This window comes from Zootoca vivipara, chromosome 1, assembly GCF_963506605.1.
Source record: "Zootoca vivipara chromosome 1, rZooViv1.1, whole genome shotgun sequence".
NCBI lineage: Eukaryota > Metazoa > Chordata > Lepidosauria > Squamata > Lacertidae > Zootoca > Zootoca vivipara.
The window spans coordinates 132,971,554-132,990,658 of NC_083276.1; the positions used below are offsets into that span (position 1 = coordinate 132,971,554).

The 19,105-nt window shown below is 42.4% G+C and overlaps 1 protein-coding gene across 4 annotated transcripts in view; it reads left to right on the forward strand.

Annotated features, from left to right (window-relative positions):
* The window catches only part of AGAP1 (ArfGAP with GTPase domain, ankyrin repeat and PH domain 1), a 378,138-nt gene that overhangs the window by 223,621 nt on the left and 135,412 nt on the right, over positions 1 to 19,105 (forward strand). For all 4 annotated transcript variants that reach the window (XM_060282347.1, XM_060282348.1, XM_035139158.2 and 1 more), the window contains one exon: positions 8,705 to 8,873. In XM_060282347.1, the coding sequence (XP_060138330.1) occupies positions 8,705 to 8,873 (169 nt within the window). The remainder of the gene's footprint in view (positions 1 to 8,704; positions 8,874 to 19,105) is intronic.

Here is a 19,105-nt window from a genome sequence, read left to right on the forward strand (position 1 = left end):
AATTAGAATTAAAAACATACTTTGATTACAATTGAGTATTAATGGGGGGGGTTTTGATAAGATACATAAGTGCCATTTCAGAGTTTGCTTTGATAAAGGGAATGGTTGATACATGTAGCTTTCAGTAGTGTTATTGGAGAGCTACAATGCATAGTTTATTTTCTGTGCAATATTAAGCCTCCATTTTATTTATGCTTTATTTATTTGCACGGGTTTTTGTACTTTTATAGAAAGAATTCTTTTTTTCACACCAAATGACAATGTATTAAACTTTCTATGTCTTTTCCCAGTGGAGTCGAAAGTTTGCTAGGAACATTTCAAAGGCAAACATAATTTCATTTTCAGAAGATAATCTCCCTGCACTTGGAAGTATCCCTGTATTTCTGAATTTAGACTGAAAGTATCACTGTGTGTTATGCAGTAGTACTGAACATATAAGAAACAGTGTGCATAACAATGTGGCTACATCCAGCAGTATTTTATAAATACTTGTTTTTGGCTAAGCTTATAACACAATTGTAGATTTCCTAAGGTCTTTCGTAGGAGGAGATGATCTCTTTCCCCCCCAGGTGTGCCTGTGGCGCCAGTGGAAACCAATCAAGGTGCGATTTATGTTCATTAAGTGCTTGTCAAAACTGAAAAATTTTCTAATCAACAGCAATCTAACTGAAGCCTCCTCAGTGGCTGGGAGTGTCGCCTCTGCAGTGCCGGCTACTTGCCTGTTACAACTCTAGGCTAGAAATCCACTGATGATTACATTAGGCTAAGCTTCGAAGTAAATGAACCATATCTTATTTAGGTGCAACTAGCTTCAGTGTAGTCCTGCCCTGCAGGGCACTTTATAGCATTTTATGGCTTTAAAATTAGTGTAGCTTCCCATTTGCTGCAGGGTGCTACATGTTATGCCTTTGAACCCCATAAGCAAAGGGAAGGGGGTCTTTCTTCCCCTCCCTTTATTTTTCCTCTGCATTTTAGCTATTTTATTTTGCATCTTTTCCAGACGGCATTTTGCAATAAAAATGTCTGACTTCCCTCTGTACACAAAAAAGTAGAGACATCAGCATTTGCCAGCCAGTACATACAATACTCTCAAACAATACTTAGCAATCTAAATAGATTTGCAGGTTGTTAACCAGTTTTCAATGACCTTTTTCAGTTATAAAGTAGCATTTTGAAATAAGATTTGTAATTTGCTGTAATTTGTTGTTTTCCTGTAAAGTATGGTTTGTATGAATTAAATAAATTTTCAGTTGACTAAGACTGAATTAAATTAGTTATTGATAGGGAAACAAAAGCGCAAAGGCATTTCACACAGTTAATTGGATAGAAGTATGACGAGTACATTAAACACAAATAATTTAACTTAACTCACTTAATTTCTGCAGAAATTAATATTGCTAATTATCAGCATGGTAAAAGATTGATGTGTTTTGGTTACTTTGATTGGAGTAAGGAGGCATTGAACAGTGGTGATAAAATAAGAGATGCTTAGGTTAGCAGACATTGGATAGGGTTGTTATAGTTAGTGTACTCTATTATGCCCACATAGATTATAAATAAATCTTGTCATTGAATCTTTTTAAAAAGAAAGAGATTTTTCATTAAGTAAGCTAAAAAAACATTGTCCCTGTGTTATTTCTAAACTCTCCAGCAGGGCACAGTATGAAACAGTGCAAGGTAAATAGTTCCCATGCCAGATCTAGTTAGAAATCAGAAAACCTATTCTGCATGTCCCATGAGACATTTTGAGCATAACAATTCATGCATATGGTCTATGGTTTCTGAACTGCTCAGTCAAGCCCTGATTCTGTAGTGTTCTTAGTAAAGCTTTGCCATTAATAATTTAGCATTTTATACCTCCTCTGCACCACTATAAATGTAGTACTCATACAGGAAGATGAAGTACAGACTGATCCCCAACCAAATATGTACTTTGCAAATCTTAGTTTAATATTATCTTTGTAGAAAATAGTGCATTCTAAAACCTTTAAGAACTTGTACTGCATGAATACCATGGATATTTGATTTTTTAAAAGGGAAAAATAAACAGTAGAATCTGTCCCCACGTCACATTTATTAACTGCTACTGGTACTTTCCTGTACCCCTCGTATGTCATGGAAGAAGCAGACCATTTGGAAGCCTGGGTCACACTGGTTGATGATCTCCGGCGGGCTAGGGACAAAGGTGAGAGCTGTTTCCTAGTTCTGCTGGATCTCACAGCAGCTTTTGAGACCATCAACCATAACATCCTTCTGGACCACCTAGAGGGGTTGGGAGCTGGGTGCACTGTCATACAGTGGTTCCGCTTCTTCCTCCTGGGCCGTGTTCAGAAAGTGGTGGTGGGGGGATGAGTGCTCAGACCCCTGGGCCCTCACTTGTGGGGTGCCTCAGGGTTCTGTCCTCTCCCCCATGCTCTTTAATATCTACATGCAGCCACTGGGAGAGATCATCAGGGGGGTTGGGCTGGGTGTTCATCAGTATGCGGACGATACCCAGCTCTACCTCTCTTTCAAATCAGAACCAGTGAAGGCGATGAAGGTCCTGTGTGGTAGTGCCTGGAGGATGGATGTCAGTTAACAGATTGAGGTTGAATCCTGACAAGACAGAAGTACTGTTTCTGGGGGACAGGAGGCGGGCAGATGTGGATGACTCCCTGGTCCTGAATGGGGTAACTGTGCCCCTGAAGGACCAGGTGTGCAGCCTGGGAGTCATTTTGGATTCACAGCTGTCCATGGAGGTGCAGGTTAATTCTGTGTCCAGGGCAGCTGCCTATCAGCTCCATCTGGTACGCAGGCTGAGACCCTACCTGCCTGCAGACTGTCTTGCCAGAGTGGTGCATGCTCTAGTTATCTTCTGCTTGGACTACTGCAATGCGCTCTATGTGGGGCTACCTTTGAAGGTGACCCAGAAACTACAACTAATCCAGAATGCGGCAGCTAGACTGGAGACTGGGAGCGGCCGCCGAGACAACATAACATCGGTCCTAAAAGACCTACATTGGCTCCCAGTACGTTTCCAAGCACAATTCAAAGTGTTGGTACTGACCTTTAGAGCGTCTCCACCCCCATCGTTCTGCCCGAACACTGAGGTCCAGTACTGAGGGCCTTCTGGCGGTTCCCTCGTTGCGAGAAGCCAAGTTGCAGGGAACCAGGCATAGGGGCTTCTCGGTGGTGGCGCCCGCCCTGTGGAACGCCCTCCCATCAGATGTCAAAGGAAAAAACAGCTACCAGGTTTTTAGAAGACATCTGAAGGCAGCCCTTCTTAGGGAGGCTTTTAATGTTTATTATTATTTTATTTTATTTTTCTGTTGGAAGCCACCCAGAGTGGCTGGGGAAATAATTATTTAGTTAATTAGTTAGTTAGTTCTCTCTTTCCTTTCCCTTCTGATTCTGGTTAAACATGGATCATTGGGAACATAGGCAGCTGCCTTTATACAGAATCAGACCACTGACCCATCTAGCTCAGTATTGTCTACAATGACCGGAAGCAGCTCTCCAGGATTTCAGCCAGGAAGCTCCTCTTGCCCAACCTGGAGATTCCAAGAATTGAACCGGGGTTGCTTTCTACATGCAAGGCAGATACTCTGCCACTGAGCTACAGTCTTTCTTTTCCCCATGAAATTAACTCTGGTCAATGTCACCCTTCCTATATTTCCTGGCTTCACACAGCCCATAAATAATGCTTAACAAGAGAGTTTGTGGATAATCTGATAAAAGTGCATGGCAGCAGCCTTATTTTCTGCTGTTTAGCGAGAAACAATATAATGTGCAGTAATGTGGGTGGTGGGTATTTTGCTTTTGATATGTCAAAAACTAAAGCAGAAGCTCTGGATGTCAAACATTTGCATTTTTTTGGAATACAATGATTCTGCAGGCAGATACCTTTTTCCTAATGGGGCAATCCAGGGGGGAGGGGTGAGATTCAGGAATTCCTCCACCCCTAGTTCTAATCAAGCAGCCTTCTGAAATGATCTATTTGTTTTAATTTTTAATCTAACCTTAATTTAGCATTTGCATGCTTCTTTTCCAAAAGCAATGTTGAGATAAAAATAGCTCACAACACTAACAATGCAGTAGAAAATAACATATGTATGTTCTTATTTAGGCGCAACTACTGTAGCTTCAGTGTAGTCCATGGCTTTAAAATTAGTGTAGCTTTCCATTTGCTGCAGAGTGCTGCATGTTATGCCTTTGAATCCCATAAACAAAGGGAAGGGGGTCTTTTATATGGTTATGGTGTTATACTGATACATTTGTCAGCTGGGGTCTCACTCACCCTGGAGGGAACACACACTCCCTTGCAAACAGCAGCACAGCCAAGCCAGGATTGCAGACTTTGCCACTCCAAATGTCTGTTAATGGCATGCAACTGATTAAGAGAGACAGCGCCTTCTTTTCTAATAAAGAGGAATCTTACTCCAGAATGGATCTGTTTCCGGTTTCACCTAACATGACTCAGGAAGCATACGTGGACTCATAGAACCATATAATTGTAGAGTTCCACTAGTAAGAGGATAGTACAACTCATCTACATTGCACTGAGATCCAGTGCCAAGGGCCTTCTGGTGGTTCCCTCACTGCGAGAAGCCAAGCTACAGGGAACCAGGCAGAGGGCCTTCTTGGTAGTGGCGCCCGCCCTGTGGAACGCCCTCCCATCAGATGTCAAAGAGAAAAACAACTACAGTACCAGACTTTTAGAAGACATCTGAAGGCAGCCCTATTTAGGGAAGCTTTTAATGTTTAACAGACCATTGTATTTTAATATTTTGTTGGAAGCTGCCCAGAGTGGCTGCGGAAACCCAGCCAGTTGGGCGGGATATAAATAATAAATTATTATTATTATTATTATTATTATTATTATTATTTATTAAGTTTACGACTTTTTTTAAGAGAAAAGGTGATTTAGAGGAGTTACTTTTTTTGCATGGCATGCAAAAAGCTTTTCTTTCTATCTTAACGCTAGAACTTGTGGACATGAAACTGGACGTTGGAAGTTTTACTACAGACCAAAAAAGTACTTCACACAGCCTATAAAGAGGTGTTGATGGCCACTGAGTTGGATGACTTCAGAATAAGATTCATGGAGGAAAGGGCTATTAATGGCTGCTAACCACGAGTCCTGCATTCAGGCTTCCTTCCGATGGGCATCTGGTTGTTCTCTGTGAGAACAGGAAGCTGGGCTAGATGGGCCATAAGCCTGATCCAGGCTCTTCAAGGGTGCTCATAGCCACACTCCTCTTCAAAATGCCCCAATAGAAGCGGGATGGAATAATTTTAATTATTATAAAAAGAAAGTTCTGCAAAAAATTAAGATAGTTGTAATCTCTGACAGTAGTCCCTAACTTGGATTGCGCAGTTACTTTTTATTTTAAAATTGCAAAATATTTGGTAACTTCCTCCCTGTCATTTATAAGCAAAAGTCTATTTCAACACATGTTGTACAGCCTTATGGGCAGTGGGCACCTGTGATTATCACATCAGCACTGCTCTGTTTGCACAAATGCCAAGGGTATCCTCAGAAAGAAAAGCCATGGCTATCAATATAGTGGGTGTATTGTAGGAATGTATTGATTGATGAATGTGTTTTGAGTTTAACTTCAACTACCACATTGCCCACAGCTGACTAAGATGAAGTTGCCTGTTAATGATAACTGTAGGCAATTATGTATGTTGTATTGTACGAGCACAAGAGGTTGCGTGTAAATCTCAGTTTAACAGAAATGCTTGCATCCAGGTAATGCACTATGCTGCTTTACAGCAATTGCTGTGCAGATATTCAGAACAGATTGGATGTGTTGTTGCATATTATTATTTATGTAGGAATCTGTTTGGTGTACTGAAGCCCTAATGGAATATGCCCCGACCTTCCCCCCACAAACGGACTGCCCCAATCCCTTTGAAAACAGCTCCCCAGAAGGTGGTCCCCGTGTTAAGCTGGGCTTCTGTCAGCAAGCTGAGAGCTGTGGGTCTCTGACATGGCACTCAATTGCTAGCAGGTTTCTCTCATTGCACCTCATTTGCATCTGGGACATCAATTAGCATGTTTGTTGAGGCTAATTGAATGAAACTCAATCATAGCTCTTAATTGCTTGACTATGTGAAAAGAAATCACATTAATGCAGCTAATTAAGTGTATGGCAATAGATGCAACATAATTAGGAGCAGAATGTAAAAAACAAGCGATGGCAGAGGTGCAAGAGCCATGGGGTGAGGGCCTTCCGATGCTCAGCTACCTTGATGTGAACACCTTTCCGGAGGAGACCCTCCTGGCTCTGGTGCTTCTTGTATGCTGCTGAATTATGAACGTGGAAAACTTGAGAGGCAAAATGTAAATGGATTTGCAATTACTACTTTTTCAAGCTGTTGAGGGGCAGAAGATAGCACTTCTGGGGTGGGCCACTATGGAGTGGGCTCTGGGGACTTGTTAAGTGCTGTTTAAAAGTACTTGGCTTTGAATTACCCTCATGTCTTGTTAAAGGTTCATTCCCCCTCCTGTCCCCCATCTTTTTTCCCTGTGATCAGCATTTTCTACAACTAACGTCTAGGGGAGTTTTCTTTGTAATATTTGCATATCAAAATCAGGCTTGCTATCTTCTCTTTAACACAGCATATTCCAGATGACAGGGCCTTCTTCATCTTTTTCTAATGTGATCACACAATAAATCACTATTCTGAAGTATGCTTTTTTTGTAACCTTTTATTTCTCCAGGGCAGCAAAATTTGCGATGGAAAAGTGTTGAGATCTTGCTGGAAGGAAACACAGCACTTTACCAGTTTCCTAGTCTGTGAAACAATTACTGTTATGTACTTTATATACAGTGAAAGGGAATATTGCATTACACAGTGTTGAAACATTAAGGAATAGTTTAAGATGACATTTCATACAGTGATGTTAGCGTCACAATTTCAATGAAAAACAGTATTGACATCTCCCCCTGAAACACTCCCCTCTGCCGCCACCGCCTAAAATGTTTTTGTGGCTTATATACTAGAAGGCATACTATATTGTACCTGGAAAAGGTAAGGGATTCATAACATGAGACTGATAAAACGGACAGAGAACAACTGGAGCCAGCCCCCCAAACAATTATTATGGGGGGCCCAGGCACCTACTGATTTTGTAGAATCTGCAATGGGTTTAAACCGCCCCATTGAGCACAATGTCATGATATGTTGGGAGATAATAATAAAGTTAGCTATCCTAACTAAAGTCTAAAAGTTTAGGATACATTTTGAAAACATTTTATTTCATTTACATGGAATATACAATCAAGGTTTAATTAAGATTTTAAATTCTTATTCTTGTCTCAAGTTGAGCCATGGACACTTAACATGTATGTTATAGAAATTTCAAAGTGGGGGCTGGTATTGACTTCAAAAAATAATGTACACTTTTTGCGATGGTGCTGTATGCGATTTGTCAAGATAATGTCTTTCATTCCTCTCCCTCAGTAATTACCTTTAAAAACAATCATACAGCTACAACTATTTACCAGGCTTTTCTTCATCCGTTTTTCCTTTCTTCACTGTCTTGGTGAAAAGCGTAGATGCATATGAGTGAATTCCCCTACTTTGTACCTCATTGGAGTGGCTTTGCCTCATACCATCCATCTAATTCTGGGCTAATTCTTTCATTGGAGCCTTTTATGCCTTTATGCCTGTTGAAAATTAGGTCTGTTAATTGTGTTCTGCATGACTCCTACACATAGCTGCCAAGTCTCCCGTTTTTCGTGGGAAACCCCTGTATTTAAACCCCTTTCCCGCTGTTATCCCGAATAGAGAAAAATCTCATCAACCCCCCGGATTTCCTACCTGCTCTGGGAGGCTCCTTCTGTGCATGTCTGGGCATGTGTAGAAGCGACTTCTGGTGCCGCTCTGCCCATGTCTGGGCACCGGAAATCGGGCAGCGCCGGCACTGGAAGTTGCTTCTACGCATGTCCAGACATGCGTAGAAGCAACTTCCGGTGCCGCACTGCTGCTGATCCCGGATTTTTCTTACCAGGAGTTGGAGGGTATGCTCCTACATTGATGGAGCTTTGCACATTCACCTGCATTTTATTGCCCTAAGTCACTTTAATTTGTCTTTTAAAAATACAAGTTTTTTTAAATAAATAAGGTCTGTATCATCAATCAAGGCTGTTATACCTTGGGGTAGATAGTTTAAAATGCTCATTTTAGGCAGGCATCTGAAAACTGTTCTGTTGCATAAGCTAATACAGTTTCCCACTCTCTGTCTATGCTTTTGCATGTCCATGTGCGTCATGGGTAAAAAAATATTACTTGTTTGCTGTCTTTCATATATAGGCTCCAAAGAGCTGCTTTACATGTACCAATGGGTTTGAGCCATAGCTGCCAAGTTTTCCCTTTTCTCGCGAGGAAGCCTATTCAGCATAAGGGAAAATACCTTTTAAAAAGGGATAACTTGGCAGCTATGGTTTGAGCATTCTCAGTGGGAATTATATACTTTCCTGTTTAGCAGCCTAGCACCTCCTATGCTATAAAAGTTCGCTTTCAGAAGTTCTCTGAAGTTCAACAGGAGTTTTGCATATAGAGCAGTGCATATAGAGCTGTTTTAATAAATCAACACCCAAAGCCCTGTTGGGTCCTACCATGCTGTTCTGATGTTTCTTTTTAAAAAAATCAAAAATCACACCCACCCTCTCTCCCACATTAAAACACATATCTTCACGTTCCTTTCATGCAGGATTATATGCAGAATGTCCATGGAAAAGAAATTGACCTTCTGAGGACCACAGTGAAAGTCCCAGGGAAGAGGCCGCCTCGAGCTACATCAGCATGTGTACCCATCTCCAGTCCGAAAACAAATGGCTTGTCCAAAGACATGAGCAGTTTACAGATCTCACCAAACTCAGGTAAGTTTTAAGCAACACTACAGTCCATTGCAGTTCTATGATTTAAATGTTGCTGGTTTTTTGTATGGAGGATCACTGTATTGAGTGACCCCAACTGCCATCTGAAGTTGTGCATTCCAGGCATTGTGTCAGTGTACCTCCCAAGGTATTCTAATTGGTGTGCAGAATGCAGAACTGCTAAGGAGTTGGTAGTTAGCAACGTCTGCACCCCAGGCAACATTTCTGACCATACAAGCAACTTTTTCAACCCCCAAGACCCATTTTGCTAGTGGAGGTAGAGTCTGTGGCAGGGAAAGAAATTTGCACCCTCTCCACTTTTGAAATGATCAAGACGGAACAAAATGCCTCCCCCTGGCTCTGCATTGGGGTCTCTCTGCATGTTAGCATGTGTGTGTCGCCTGCATGTGAGGGTAGGTGTTGTGTGTGGTGTAAGGATGTGGGGTGGCCACATCCCCCAGTGGCAGGCAACAGTGCAGTCTCGGGACAAAAAACATGTCAACTATCTAAGTCTTGATTTGATGATGCAATGATCGGGGGCCTGAGAGAGGATACTTTTGAGAGTGGCTACCAGATAAAATTTCAGCTTGTGAGTGTTAAAACACAGGTTACATAAGATGTGTGTTTCCCTCACATTTAGCATAAGGTCAATGGGTCTTTACTTCTATGACGTGTTTAGAACATCTGATCCCTGTTTCAGTGTTTTGTGTTGAAAACTGATATCTTAAGACTGCACCAGTCTACTGGCATTGGCAGCAGCAGCATATGCTTCTTTTATCCCCTGCCCAGTGTCTTGGGCTACAGACTGTTTGAGACTGCCTGATGGTTTTCATGGAGGCCATGAAGTGCCAAGCCGGCCCAGCAACAGGGGTCCTCGAACACCATGCCAGAAGCCAGCTTGGTTAGAGATGCTGCAAGGCATGAGGGTGGTTGATAGACCAGCAGCATCCCCAGTCTGCCTCTGGCCCAATACCAGGTGCAGACCTTCTAAATCCATCCCAAGATCAAGTGGTTTTCTGTTGAGGTGGTGCTTGTATAAACAATAGCACTTGCTGCCCTCAGCCCCTTGGTCTAGTCTGGTGCTGAACTGAGAACCCAGATGGGCACAATTGAGTTAGGTCAGGACCACCTAGCATTAAGGTTACCAGACGTCCCCATTTCCTGAGGACAGTCCCCGGATTTACAAATTCATTGGGGAAAAATTGGTAACCTTAACCTAGCTCACCTATCCAAGTCGCAATAAGACAAGCCTTTCACCCACAGTCAAGTCATGGACAAGCATGATCTTGATACAGGCTAGTCTGGCATTCAGTGGCAGCACCTTCAAACTAGACAGCTCAAATGATAAGGTAGCAGTAGATTCCAGAGGAGTGGGAGTGCTGAAACAGGACAGTGACCAAGCATATGGGTCTGCACCCCAGATGACAGTCAGCTCCTCCACTCCAACTCTACCTGCTATCAGCCTCCCCCGTCACATCCTAGCACCATCACTCAATGTCATTAGGACCACAGATAATAAACAACCATTTGAAGTCGGAAGATGCCACTTGAGTCACTTTCCACAAACCAACAGTATTTTGAACCCCAAACAAATGTTTTATCTTGCTGTTTCTACTCACATAGTTCACTGGGGGGGGGGAGATTCTTATAATTTCTAACATCAAAACGAGTGTGCTTCAAAACAAAATACTGTGGTGGCCAGTTTATCACGTTAAAATTTGTATGCAGGAACTGGTTTTTCTGAGTCCCAAATGCAGGCGCAGAGTGTTTGGGGAATGGTGCCCACATGCAGAAATTGTAGTTTTGAAGGACATGGATGTGTGATGCAAGAATGGGAAAGGATTGGGCCCCTATGCCTGCTCTGTGCAAGGTGGTGGAGAGGGAGAAGCGGAGAGGAAGGGATCCTTCCTCACCGCTTCTCTCCCCACCCCCTCCGGCAACAACTGGGAAAGGCATAGAATGGGGGTTCAGAGAAGCACTGCGCTGCGCCTCCTTGCTCACCCACTGGGATCTGTGCCTCCTGTCAGTGGCAGAGGGGTGTGTGTGGGAAACGAGCGGCGAGTATCTCCTCTGCCGCTGACAGCAATCATCTCTGCTTATTTCGACCTTGCCTCTTGGTCACCCCCATGGAAGGGATTCAGAGGAGGCGGTTTTGGAGGTGAGGGTAGCAATGCAACTGGCAGAAAACATGGAGTCCAGGCTTGTTTTCTGTGAAGTGGGATGGAAGGGGTTTAAAGAAAGAGGTTGGGGGGGGTGGGGGGTTTAAGCAAGGTTAGCTTTGCTCTCCCACATTACTTTTCCCTTTGAAACTCCAGACCTGAGTTCATTATTAAACCAGCACACGTGGGAGTAGTCTGCAAGGTGTTTTAAGACCGAGTGGGTTTTAAGGAATATTATGGTGAAGATGTGTCTGAGAAAAGCCTTGAATTCAAATCAGCCACAGGTGATTATTGTAGTCTGCTTTGACGTTTAAATAATTTTGCAGCACCTTAAATGCTAAAAAATGGTTATGACACAAGCATTCATTGACTAGAATCCACCATTTTAATCAGATGCATCTTCAATGTCATTATTTGAACGGTGACACATTTTTGTGGTACAATAACAGTGAATGAACTGACTTGGTTTACACTCTTGCAACTTCTGATAAATAATTGTGTTACATGCTGCAGTGCCACACACTTCTCTGATACAGTATGTAGCAGGTTCCAGGACTATTCTTATATTACAAGTTTCATTACAAGACAACACTACTGAAAGTTGGTTGTGTATAAATTTGGAGGTTGAGCAGACAGGAAGCAAGCATGTACCCAGGTAATACTAGCTTTAAAACAGCAACAGTCTACCATGTAGTATCCTATGCAGCAGTTTCTGCTCAGCATCAACTTAGCAAACGTTTCCAACAAGTTCAAAACTAGCACCGATTTTCTCTCTTTCTCTCCTTTCCACATTCAGTCTGACTGAAAAAATTGTTTCTCTCAGCCATCCCAATGACAGATGTGGCACATTCTAGTGGCTTGGCTTGCTGTTGGTCATCAAACACAAATAATCAGGACCACCTTGGCCAGCGTGGAGTTCCAGCCTAGGCAAAAGCCTAGAGAGTGAGAAAGCTCCATAATCATGGAATGTATTTACAACAATACAGGAAATTGTGTGAATCATAAAACAAAGCTTAAAACATAAAATGATACTCCATGTTGTCTAGGATAGAGTTCCCCTGCTTCTCTTAGTAAAAACCAAAACATTTAATTCTAGTGAGTCTTCTCATGATCTTAGTAGCACCTGTCCTGTATCGCCATTTTCCTGTCCTGTTGATGACAAAGATATTGTGCAGCAGTCGGACCGCATTTCCCTCCCTCGGCTTATACTCGAGTCAGTAAGTTTTCCCAGGTTTTTTTTTAGGTAAAATTAGGTGCCTCGGCTTATATTCGGGTCGGCTTAATACAATTGGTTCCATTCTTGCAAAAGGGCCTGCTTCCTGGAAATGCTTCACCAGGCCCTTGTAAGCTCAACGGAGCCTTCAGTCCAGCATGCTTTCAGACAGTGTAATCCGTGGAATAGTATGGTCAGCTGCTAGGTGAAAGAACACTAAATATTTGTGGGTCAAATGAGGAAGAAGCATTGGATTACTGTTTACCTTGCGTCTACTATCATTCTCAGGCAAGAATGCTTTTTAAAATAAAATTTGACATTACAGTGGTACCTTGAGTTACAAACACCTCAGGTTACAAACCCTTCAAGCTACAAACTCCACTGATCTGGAAGAGGTACCTCGAGTTGAGAACTTTGCTCCAGGATGAGAACGGAAATTGTGTGCCAGCGGCAGCAAAAAGCATGCCTCTAGTTAAGAACAATTTCAGGTTAATTAAGTTCATACCTAGAGGTACCACTGTAATATCAACCAAGCTGGAACATTTTATTAATGGGAAAATTTAAGATCCAAGTTTGTGTCAATTTTGAACATTGATATGTTGAGTCTAAACAATGAATCAGCAACCTGCTTGTTTGCTAATGGTCCTTAATTGTTCAGGCCCATTAAAACAAAAGGAGATTGTGAAGAGCTCCTCTCCAAACTGAGTGAATGGGTGGTAAAATGGCAAATGCAATTCATTGTAAACAAGTGTGAAGTGATGCATGTTGGGGCAAAAAATCTTAATTTCACAGCTGTGCTCATGGGTTGTGATCTCGAATGAGGCCTTGAGGTTGTGGTAGATAACTAAATGCTAGTGTCGACCCAGTGTGTGGTGCTGTGAAAAGGTCAAATTACATGCAGGGGATCATTAGGAAAGGAATTGATAATACAACTATATCATAGTGCTGCTATACAGATCTCTCTCTGAAGAAAGAGAGTTGGGAAACGTTCAGAAAATGGTGACCAAAATTATCAGGGGAATGGAACAACTCCTCTGTGAAGAAAGGTTGCAGCATTTGGAAATTCTAAGTTTAAAGAAAAAGTGAGTAAGGGGTCTATAAAATTATACCTGGTATGGAGAAAGTGTATAGAGACTCCCCCCCCCTCAAAACATTAGAATTTGTGGACATTCAGTGAAGCTGAAGGTTGGAAGATTCAGGACAGATCAAATAAATTACTTCATGCAGCACGTAATGAAACTCTGCAACTCACTCCCTTAGTGATAGCCACCAATCTAGACGGCTTCAAATGAGGACCGGACAAGGAGAGGGCTTCTCTTGTGCTTGAATCCTGCTTGCGAGTTTCCCATAGGCGTCTGGTTGGCCACTAGGTGAACAAGATGCTGGGCTAGAAGGGCCATTGTCCTGATCCAGTAGATGCTTGTCTTATGTTCTTAATAAACTGGATGGAGGCCAACAAATTGAAATGTAATCCACACAGTAGTCCGCTAGGGCTGCATCCAGTGACAAGAGTTCTTCCTATTTTGGATCTGTTTGAACTTGCCTTGAAAAGATCAGGTTTTGTGTTGGGAGTACTTCTGGATGTCATGTATTGGCTATGGTTAGGACTGCTTTTCTGGCTTCAGTTCTTATTGAAATATTTAGCCAAATGCAGCTGATAATTTTTTGACTGGCCAGGTAGAGAAAGCTTATTGCAGAATCATTTTGATATGTTAACTTCCCCTAAAAAGACCATGTGTTGTTTCATGTCTTAAAAATGGTATGCTGTGCTGTGTTATGGTTGTTTTATGATTTGCACACCACAGAAATCTCCATTTTATTATGTATTATATTTAACACCACTGGTATATCCTGTATGTGTTAATGGTACAGCTGTTATTAGCAGTCATTAATACATCTAACCATTATTATCTGTTAACTATGTGTGACACTTTGGACATGTTGCAAAAATATGAAGTTTGAGCCTCATAAATGAGAATTTCATATCTTATTAATCTTGATCATCAAGGAAGCTATGCAGTGGCCATTAGTAGGCTTATTTTATGGTAAAGTGCTGAGAATCAGATTAAGCTGTAATGGTCTGCCTTTAGACATTTCTTTTCTTTTCTTTTTTTAAGGAACAATTTAAGTGAGGCTAACCTTCTTAAAAGTGTGGAATTTTTACATTCTGTAAATGAGAACAGGCAGAGGAAAAGATCTGTCCTGGACTAGTTTCTCCTGCTGTTCCTGCCGACTGCTTTGTGTCCTGAACAGGGGATCCACAATGCTTTGCTTGACTTGAGAACCAACTTTAATTAGTGGTCAACCCTGAGCTTTCCCCTGCCCTAATGCCACCAGAGAATTTAGGAAAGGGGAGAATTCATATAAGGAAGTATCCTCCATTCTAAAGCAACCACTTCCTTGATTGTGAAAGGTATTTGAAGACATTCCTCCTCTCCAACTCAGGATTCTACTTTGCCTGTTGCTCCCAGAATCCCTCCTTCCTCCTCTTACGGAACCTGACAAAATAGTCCTTTTCACATTATCCTGGCTTCTGTCTCCACACTGTAGAGGTACCTCTACAGGGATATATATCGAGCTTTGAGCAAGGAGAAGAAAGCAAGTTTGTGTCATATTGTGTTAAAAAGATGTCCTCCGTGCTGCAGCAAGCTGCCAAGAGGGTTTGTGGAGGGTTGATCTTTAAGGATTCTGTACAGCATGAAAGATCAGCAAAAGGGCGCTGGGATTGAATGCTTAGGGTGGGGGCTATTGGAAGAGATTCCCTACATCTGCTTGAAAAGAAGGGGGAATGATTATCCTGTTATTATATTCCACAATGTGTGTTCTACCTGTCACCATGTTTTTGAGTGCTTCTTGAATGCCTCTAGTGCTGAGTTTTGCACAGTGCATGAATGCCTAAATTGGTTTTTCCAGGTAGCCAGCAACTAAAGCCAGGGAGTTTGGAGCAGGCATGCAGCTGCAGTTTACCACTAAAACATTTCATTGAAATATTTTCCATTAGGCTGCCTCAATAGGAGAGATGAGAAGTAGGACTCATTCAGTCAGCTCTGCTGAAAGACCAGCTCCACCAGGCACCAGCTGGTCATTAGAAGAACTCCTGTTCTGAGTGTTGCTTTCACTTGCCTTGTCCCTGTTTTTAAGGCCATAGAAAAAAATATGCAGTTAATGTCTTGATTTCTTTTTATTATGCATGGGATTATAATTTGACTGAATAAGAAGGGGAGGTGGTCACAGAAGACAGCGTTTTTAAAGTCAAGGCTGTTTAAAAGACAAATGTTAAAACATTAACACTGAAATTAAATTATAACCTAAGTGTGCTAAGATTTGGAACGGTGTAGTAAGTACTATGTGTGTTTGAAGTTACTTGCGTGGCTAGGGCTGAATGGTATGACCCCCAGAGCAGTCACCAGTGAAGTGTCCTGATCATTTGGGTAGCCAAATGTAGGGGCCAGTAATACACTCCCTCCCTCGCCTGCTCACTTTTGTTCATGATCGTCTGGTTTGTGTGTCTCATGTCTTGGTGTGCCTTGTAGCTAAGATTAGTGATTCATCCTGTTCTACTGAAGTTATTATGTTGGGCTCTGGTGGTTATGTTTTGCAATAGCAACCGTTTGAATGTTAAAACCTTTTCAAGAAAACCAAGCATTTTCATTCACACACACCCTTCCCTCTAGTGATTTTTCAAATACTAAAGCCATCAGGAGAGTTGAAAGAGCTGATTTAGCCCCCAAAAGGAGGGGAGAATTCACATACCTATTCTCAGTATTGAACTGCCATTGACATCTAAAGTCCCCACCATGCTGTTTTCCTCCACACTCCAGCAATCAGGACATCCAGCAAACCCATAAAAATCCAAACTAATAGCATGAATATTCAGTGACCTAGAATACTAATTATTGTCATGAATATTAATGTGATCGGACTTGCTTTTTCCTCTTCTGTTTCTCTCTCTCTCTCTCTCTCTTTCCACTCAGCCAGCTCTAAAGATGGGCTATAATGAGAGCATTTAAGAGAGAGAGCGCTCTCCGCCGTGACAGGGACTGGGGTAATAAGGAGAGCTTGATTAACGTGGTGCACTTGGGGGAGAGATGAGAGGCTTCACGTGGTCCTGTTGTGGGGGAGGCAATGAGGCACCGGCGGCTGTGTTGCTGCTCCCTCAGATTAATGAGGCCTAAGAGTGCATTAGGAACAGTGACAAAGGTTTGATCTAATGGGTTCAGTCATTTTTCCTTTGAGTGACAGACGCACAGAAGTAATTGGCTGTGCAGAATGGCAGCTCATTGGCAGTACTTAAGGATACATTATCCCCGTTGTGTGGCCCGCAGAGGCTGTTTATCAAAACTGCTCACACTGCAGACATGCATTTACTAGGCTGCTATTAGAGGTAATAGCTTTAAAATATAATAATAATAATAATAATAATAATAATAATAATATAATTAATAATAATAAATAATTGTCATAAAATAATAATAATATAGGAATAAAATCTTTGTGTGTCACTTTCTGAAAGTTTCTCTTCATTTTAGTTTTAAAGAGACTCAATACAGTGGTACCTCGGGTTAAGAACTTAATTCATTCTGGAGGTCCATTCTTAACCTGAAACTTCTTAACTCTGTGCCAATCCGTGACGTATCCCGCCCCCTCTTCCGCCCCACCCGCCTTATCCCTGTGATTCCCCCCACCCTGTCCCGACCCGTGACGTATCACGCCCCCTCCTCCCCCCACCCCCTGGATCATCCCTGTGACTGGTCCCACCATGTCCTGACCTATCCCGTCCCCTCCTGCCTTCAACCCCCACCCAGGCGAGTCAGTACCTCCATTCGGCCTAGTCTGTATGTAAACGGGAGCCGAGGTGCTGTTGAGAGGGCAGGTTCTATAGGTGCAGTACCAGTGTAGCCGCCACTAGAGGGCGCTGGTTTGCAACCTGGTTCTTTTCCCAGAATGCATTTTCGTCTGAGTGGTGTGTTTTGAAACACAGGGTTTGGGTTTTTTTACCAGGCACAGGTGTGACATCTGTATTTGAAAACGGTATGGGCTTGCTCTCATATTTGCATGCGGCATTGTGTCAAAATTTGAACACAATCGGTCAAGCGGTTTTGGTGAAATGTGGATACTAACGGACATGGCCAGTTTACATTTTTATAGATACAGATTTTATACACAAATTGTTCCTCTTCAGGAGTCCCCCCCCCTCTTTATAGAGCTTACACTTCTGAAATAAGATTTGCAATTGCTTCTGGAGCACCCTAGACATATGGAGCCACTCTGTGTTTTTTCTTTATTACAGAAATTGTGACTCTATTTTGAATATTAAAGACATGTAGACTCTATAAAGAAAAAAACAAAACTCCTGAGGAATAATAATTTATAGTTTCACTTTTTGGAGTTGAAACCCAGTGCTAGTCTGTACATTTTTAAAGATCTTGGGGTCTTAGTAGACCACAAGCTTAACATGAGTCATCAGTGTGATGCAGCAGCAAATAAAGCTGATGCTATTCTAGGCTGCATCAACAGAGGTATAGTGTCCAGATCAAGGGAAGTCATAGTCTCACTCTATTCTGTCTTGGTCAGACCGCACCTGGAGTACTGTGTGCAGTTCTGGGCACCACAATTTAAGGAGGATGTTGACAAACTGGAGTGTTTGCAGATGAGAGCAACCAAGAGGATCAAGGGTCTAGAAACCAAGCCTTAAGAGGAATGGTTGAAGGAGCTGGGTATATTTAGCTTGGAAAACAGAAAACTGAGAGGAGATACACTGTTGTTGTTTAGTCGTTTAGTCATGTCCGACTCTTCGTGACCCCATGGACCATAGCACGCCAGGCACTCCTGTCTTGCACCGCCTCCCGCAGTTTGGTCAGACTCATGTTCGTAGCTTCGAGAACACTGTCCAACCATCTCGTCCTCTGACGTCCCCTTCTCCTAGTGCCCTCAATCTTTCCCAACATCAGGGTCTTTTCCAGGGAGTCTTCTCCTCTCATGATGTGGCCAAAGTATTGGAGCCTCAGCTTCACGATCTGTCCTTCCAGTGAGCACTCAGGGCTGATTTCCTTCAGAATAGATAGGTTTGATCTTCTTGCAGTCCATGGGACTCTCAAGAGTCTCCTCCAGCACCATAATTCAAAAGCATCAATTCTTCAGCGATCAGCCTTCTTTATGGTCCAGCTCTCACTTCCATACATCACTACTGGGAAAACCATAACTTTAATTATACGGACCTTTGTAGGCAAGGTGATGTCTCTGCTTTTTAAGATGCTGTCTAGGTTTGTCATTGCTTTTCTCCCAAGAAGCAGGCGTCTTTTGATTTCGTGACTGCTGTCACCATCTGCAGTGATCAAGGAGCCCAAGAAAGTAAAATCTCTCACTGCCTCCATTTCTTCCCCTTCTATTTGCCAGGAGGTGATGGGACCAGTGGCCATGATCTTGGTTTTTTTGATGTTGAGCTTCAGACCATATTTTGCGCTCTCCTCTTTCACCCTCATTAAAAGGTTCTTTAATTCCTCCTCACTTTCTGCCATCAAGGTTGTGTCATCTGCATACCTGAGGTTGTTGATATTTCTTCCGGCAATCTTAATTCCGGCTTGGGATTCATCTAGTCCGGCCTTTCGCATGATGAATTCTGCATATAAGTTAAATAAGCAGGGAGACAATATACAACCTTGTCGTACTCCTTTCCCAATTTTGAACCACTCAGTTGTTCCATATCCAGTTCTAACTGTAGCTTCTTGTCCCACATAGAGATTTCTCAGGAGACAGATGAGGTGATCAGGCACTCCCATTTCTTTAAGAACTTGCCATAGTTTGCTGTGGTCGACACAGTCGAAGGCTTTTGCATAGTCAATGAAGCAGAAGTAGACGTTTTT